Source organism: Odontesthes bonariensis, chromosome 11 (genome assembly GCF_027942865.1).
Source record: "Odontesthes bonariensis isolate fOdoBon6 chromosome 11, fOdoBon6.hap1, whole genome shotgun sequence".
Lineage (NCBI taxonomy): Eukaryota > Metazoa > Chordata > Actinopteri > Atheriniformes > Atherinopsidae > Odontesthes > Odontesthes bonariensis.
In genome coordinates this window covers 17,217,159-17,223,158 of record NC_134516.1, presented here as the reverse complement: position 1 = coordinate 17,223,158, position 6,000 = coordinate 17,217,159, and the positions used below count along the sequence as shown (strand labels likewise).

Genomic DNA, 6,000 nt, shown 5'->3' with positions numbered 1-6,000 from the left:
AGGGCCGTCTGATGCGGGACTTGAACTGGGGCCAGCTGCAGCGAGGACCCCTCGCACCCATGCACCCCTCTGTACATGGGCTGTCTGCTTAACCCACTACGCCACCGACCACCCCTCTTGGAATATTTTTCACCTCTTTTTTGTTTTCTTTCCAACCTGAGCCCCATTTTCCAGTGTTTGGGTATAAAATACTAATACTGAAAGGATACATGGTTGGTATATACAGATTATATTATTTACAGGTTGTAGATGATGATGTCACATCATCACTGCCCCACAGAAAATGGCCTGTGGCATCTCACCATTCTGATGTTCTAGAGCTGTGGACAAATGTCTGGTCTCTCTAAGATACTGAGGAAAATGACCCAATATTACAGATCTGAGAGTGACATGATTGATCCTTTGCTTTCAGTAGGTGGTTTGACCTCGATTCGACCTGCACATTAACTTTGAGGAAGTTGAGTCATTTTTCCAGATGGAACAGGTTAAGTTCTCTTATGCTGATGGATTTTGACACACAAATTGCTCACTTGAGTACAATATCTCCTTTTGAATTACCGACTTAGACGTGGCCATCTCAAAAAAAGCACCAAAGTCTGTTGTTCTTTACTTTCTGTGCATTGCATCTCTCCTTCACTATCAATCTGCAAGCAAATCAAAGAAAGTTGCGCACTTCCTTTTTAGAAAGACTCACACCTCTGCACCTACCAAAACCACAGATGTTCAGTTCACTCAGTGTGTGTGCCCTCAGACTTGTGATACAGTACAGTGTACGTTGCCTACATCTGCATTGTTACTTACAGCAGATGTATTGGCCAGCATGGGCAGATTAGAATTATTTTTTGTTTTGCTTCTGGTGCTGATATTTAGTTCATACACACAAGGTAACGTACAAGAACCTCTTCTTTTTTATAATCTATCATTTATCTAACGTATAGTTGCTCTGTCTAATCTTTCTTCTCTTTGGCTTAAATAGATTAACAAATTATTCACCGTGTTTCTTTAATAATGCTGCAATTAATGTTTGCATTTTAGAAATATAAAAGCAGGGTGAACTTTTCTCTTTAACAGCAGTGTATCAGAAGCCGCTTGTGAAAACCATTGGTAAAGAACCAGATGTCACTCCAATCTGCAGCAATGAGACGGGGAACTTCATCACTGTTTTAGTTTGTAGAATCAGAACGGGGATGAACCGAAGTGAAGAGTGTCTTCTGGCGTATCGCCACCTACGAGGCTTTGAACATGGATGTGACTCCAGGTTCACACTTGTGACAATAAATCAGACCGTATTTCTCCACCTGAATAACTTAACACCAGAGGATAGTGGGACCTACACCTGTCAGTGTGCACGTCCTGATGGAATATTTACTCAACATCTCAACATCACTGTGGAGGGTAAATATCAGTGTGTCTGTGGCTCTGTACAAAGCTAAAGGATCAATGACACCACTTCTATCATCGTACGCTTGAAACAAACTTCATAAAATTCCAACACAAGATTACAAAAGTGTGAACAAAAAGGTGGTAGCTTAAAGTTAAATAAAAAAAATGGATTGTGCTAGTTCTTTAATTTTATAATATATATATATATATATATATATATATATATTTTTTTTTTTTTCTTTTTGAAGGGAATAAATCAAACATTTCTGCAGCAAAACTTTCATCCAATGCTAAAATTGGAGTGACTATACTCATCATAACTGTTCTAACTGGAGTCGTCCTGGGAGTTGCCTACTGCAAGATTTGTCAAAGGTAAGAAAATACTATTAGAGGAAAATCATATTAAGTAAATCATGATGGCATTATCTGTAGCTTTTTCAGTCTCTTGATCGTTATGATGTAGATTCTGATCATTTATTAGAAGGAAAGGTTTCTCTGTGTGTTGAGCTTTCTGCTGCACAAGCTCTTTAATATTTTGAATTCATCATTATCTGAAGATTTATAGTAAAAGTGTCTTCTTATACATTCACTTTCGATAGCATTTTTATATCATATTAGCTGCTTATGTAAAAATAGATATATGGATAGTTTGTAATGAGTTGTTTTTGGGATCTCCCCCAAAGAAAACTGGAACCCGTGACCAGGCATGCACAGTACAGTACAGTAACATACAGGGTAAGATGTTGTATAAACTCCGTTCGACTGTTCTTCATTTCACTTTACGAGCAGGTTTTAACTCGTTTCTTTTTTGCAGGAAGCAGTGGAGACTGAGCCGTACGACGTCGTCATTCAGAAAGAGAATGATGTTTATTCAACGTGCCAATACGTTCATTTATAAAACTGCAAATCATGGGAAATGTCTCCAAAAGAGATGACAAAAGTGTTTAGAGGCTTTAGTAGAGCTACTTTATGGCAAAACCTTCTTTCATGTGAGTCACATTTTCCTCTTGAATAATAAGTGAAACGGGACCAGCTGTCCAGAAGTAAATTCTGTCTCTTATCTGTGTCGTGTTAATTCAGCTGCTTTTCATTTAACATAGATTTTATTCCTTGCATAAGTTTAATGCTTTGAATAAAACATACTGTACATTAAATATTGTGACCAGAATAAAGTAATGATCTTATAGATTCGTTAATACAAAGTTTATAAAAGATCTAACTTCTATGGTCTAATCCGGCGACTTGGAATGATTTGATTTTATGTAAAGTTTACATTTCTGCAGAGCATCTTTGTACTTTCTGCTTCCCTGGACGGGAGCATTACTCTGCAAAGCCATAAAGCAGCAGAAGCCCCTGAGAAGTGACAGCACAACTGTAAAATCAACCTAAAGAAACCAAATGACAAGAAAGAGTTCAGCTCTGCAATGTGGTTGTTATTTGCAGGCAGAGTAATCGCCTGATGAATTCAGTATTATACTGATCATAAAGACTTTTAGATCAAGACAAAAGTGAGCCAAACCTTTTTAAAACCAGAATATATGCATATATATATTTTAGTTTTATTCATTTGATGGCGCTCTTTGCTTTAACATAAGAGCAGGTATATCTAATGTCGTGCACTTCCTTTATAGAGGGTCTCTCACCAACTCGAACCTTTGTGACAGGCGAGATTCTGAGGTTTTGGTTGCTGAAGAAAAACACAAAGGGGCGTGTACGTTCTAATTTTCAAAGTACAGTACAGTGCACACTAGCAGAAGCAGCTGCATTGCTGCTCAGATGGATACATGGAAACATATCTGTGCTGTGCTCCTGTCAATATTTTGTACTTTCAACACAGGTACTGTTCAAGAACTACATTTGTTCTGTTTTTGTAATATAAGTTGTTTAAAATATTTACTTTTAAACTGTCTTGGCTTGTAAGTAGCAACAGAATAAAGGAAACAATGTAAATCTGCTAATAATTTTTTTTCTCTTTAACAGCAGTGTATCAGAAGCCGCTTGTGAAAACCATTGGTAAAGAACCAGATGTCACTCCAATCTGCAGCAATGAGACGGGGAACTTCATCACTGTTTTAGTTTGTAGAATCAGAACAGGGATGAACCGAAGTGAAGAGTGTCTTCTGGCGTATCGCCACCTACGAGGCTTTGAACATGGATGTGACTCCAGGTTCACACTTGTGACAATAAATCAGACCGTGTTTCTCCACCTGGATAACTTAACACCAGAGGATAGTGGGACCTACACCTGTCAGTGTGCACGTCCTGATGGAACATTTACTCTACATCTCAACATCACTGTGAAGGGTAAGGGATGGACTTTATTTGATACCTTTTATGATTAGTACTGTTTGTGATCTCCTGGTTATTGTTAACAGTTGCCATTATGTAAAGAATTTTATGAATAACCTGAATGAAATAAATCGAACGTGCTTCTTTGAGCGAAAAAATCTACAGAATCAAATCAACAAAACCAGATGGAATCTAAATTACCAAAGAGAACACTTATCTTTATGATATTGTGCTGACACCAAAAGTCTGTATAGATTTATATTTTTTTCCAAATAATAAATATCTCGGCTATTTTTCTAATTTCTTAGAGAATGAAAACCTGAAGACCAACATTCCTACTCAACCACCTTATTCTAACGCTGTGGTTGGACTTACCGTACTCATTATCATGATTATAACTGCAGTCGTCCTGGGAGTCATCTACAGACACATTTACCATCGGTAAGAGATGAATATCTTATAGATAAAGAGTAGAATCATAGTAATTGTTTATTATTTATCAACAATATTAACATAGTATTCACACAGTATGTTAGAGATACACATTATTGTAGGTTATTGTTCTGGTTTACTGCTGTTTTAAACACAGATTTTTTTTCTTTGCCATAATTGTTTTGTCTCAAAGCAGCACTTTGAAAATGGTTTCTAATGAGTTTCTTTTGTTTAATTTACCCAACAGGAGACGAAAATTGTCCATAACCACTCCAGCAAACACGGTAATGTAAATGGTTTAATATATACTGTGAATACAGCACTTGTGCCCCATTCAATCATCTTTAATAATGTTTTTAAACCTTGTGTTTTCTTGCAGGAAGTAACGGACAATGAAGTGAACAGCGTCTACCTGCAAAAAGAGAATGAGCTTTATTTAACTTCCGCAATACACAAATAATACAAATATGTCTGAAAATCCCATTTAGGGACAGCGTTGTAAAGCGTAAAGTTCCACATTTGCTTCCATGTGATTCATGTGTTCACACTACCAACTGAAACCGGAGCTGTTGTCCAAAAAGTAACTATTTTATCCAACAAACTTATTTCAGGTGCATTTCATTTAAACTTTTAATTTTATTCATATTTTTCATTGTAAAACTTTAATGTTTTATTGGTGAACATGACTGTTCGGTGTTTTAGTCTTGGCTCTTAAATGAAAATGTCTCCTGTGTATCTATTTTTGTCCCATTGATGATTTCACTCCTAACCACTGTGTATCAGTTTTTATTGTCAGTTATGTAAGATTGTGCAGTTACTGGGCGTTTCAGGCCTTTTGAACACCACTCTCTCTCAGGCAGCTGTAGAAGTTAGTGAGGTGTCAGGTCGGCTGGACACAGTCATCCTTCCTGTATGTTCTTCCTGTTCTTACCCACATGTACCACATGGTTTATTCTGCTGCCTGTGTGACACTGGAGATGCATCTCCTTCACACTTGTGCAAATGACTTTAAAGAAAGACAAGTCAACAGATGCAGTTTGCTAAACCTCAGTGGATTTCTGCCTTTTAGGCTTATTACTGTATGAATTATACATATGTCTATGTACTCTGCATGTATCAAACCTTTTCACATTTCTCTTGCCTTAAAATGTCCCTTTCTGAAATATACTGATTCCTGCATGTGTGGGTGTCTGTATACTGTTAGCCTGAGGCAACATATACTCAAAGGCACAAAATGTTAATATTTTTGAGAAGAGGACAGCTATGAATTGGGCTTAAACTACGTTTTGTAAGGCGGGTGAGCCCTCATTCAATGAGGTGTACTGCAGGCAGAAAACACAGTATTTTTGCACTAAGCAGTCGTACAAATTAAAGCTGTACAGTTTATGCTGTACGTGTGAACAGAGAGTAACTAAAGGTCTGTTCCTGGTTAAATTCCCTATTTACCTTAGAGATATTATCTACATTGAACTGAAGGTGAAAGGAAACTGAAATTTGTGTCATCCAGAAAGCATGTCCTTCCTGACCCAGTTTACCCAAACTGCAGCATTCAGCATAGTTCATTCAGTTCTTGTTTCAAATACATGGGCCAGACGTGGTCATCAAACAAGCTAGGGGTGTCAGGCACCAGCCACGGATAAACAAGAAATAGCCATGAAGCAGAAAACTTTGTATTTGGGCTAGTGAGCACAGATTCTGTAGATTTTTCAAGCAAACCAGCACAACAAGGTCTTGCTCAACAAGCATCATGCTTGCCGGATTTGTCTCGGTGTCATGCCTTTATGAACTGATTCAGTGGTTTGGTAGAGATCATTCACAGGTCACTCAGGTCAACTTCAGTCTAAAAGGTAAAAGGAAAAGAAAAAAAATCGAATTTGTAATTTTCAACTCCGACTT

The 6,000-nt window shown here is 37.5% G+C and overlaps 1 protein-coding gene and 1 long non-coding RNA gene across 2 annotated transcripts; both read left to right on the top strand.

Moving 5' to 3' along the window:
* The first annotated feature begins 756 nt into the window (after nucleotides 1–756).
* LOC142391754 (uncharacterized) lies at nucleotides 757–2,122 on the top strand. Its single transcript, XR_012770603.1, has 4 exons — nucleotides 757–884; nucleotides 1,072–1,395; nucleotides 1,632–1,755; nucleotides 2,067–2,122. It is a non-coding gene; the product is annotated as an uncharacterized LOC142391754 (long non-coding RNA).
* An 81-nt stretch (nucleotides 2,123–2,203) lies between these two features.
* On the top strand, nucleotides 2,204–5,500 carry LOC142391748 (uncharacterized). The gene is made up of 5 exons (XM_075477785.1): nucleotides 2,204–3,220; nucleotides 3,364–3,687; nucleotides 3,981–4,113; nucleotides 4,352–4,388; nucleotides 4,484–5,500. Exons 1-5 carry the CDS (start codon nucleotides 3,160–3,162, stop codon nucleotides 4,562–4,564), a joined length of 636 nt encoding a protein of 211 aa, XP_075333900.1. The 5' UTR covers nucleotides 2,204–3,159; the 3' UTR covers nucleotides 4,565–5,500.
* The last annotated feature ends 500 nt before the right edge of the window (nucleotides 5,501–6,000 follow it).

What these genes read in the sequence shown, in the direction of transcription:
- LOC142391748 (XM_075477785.1), top strand. Translation starts at nt 3,160, where the DNA reads ATGGATACATGGAAACATATCTGTGCTGTGCTCCTGTCAATATTTTGT. An exon ending in ATTTTGTACTTTCAACACAG is followed by an intron (nt 3,221 to 3,363) that starts GTACTGTTCAAG and finishes TCTCTTTAACAG; the next exon opens with CAGTGTATCAGAAGCCGCTT. An exon ending in TACAGACACATTTACCATCG is followed by an intron (nt 4,114 to 4,351) that starts GTAAGAGATGAA and finishes TTTACCCAACAG; the next exon opens with GAGACGAAAATTGTCCATAA.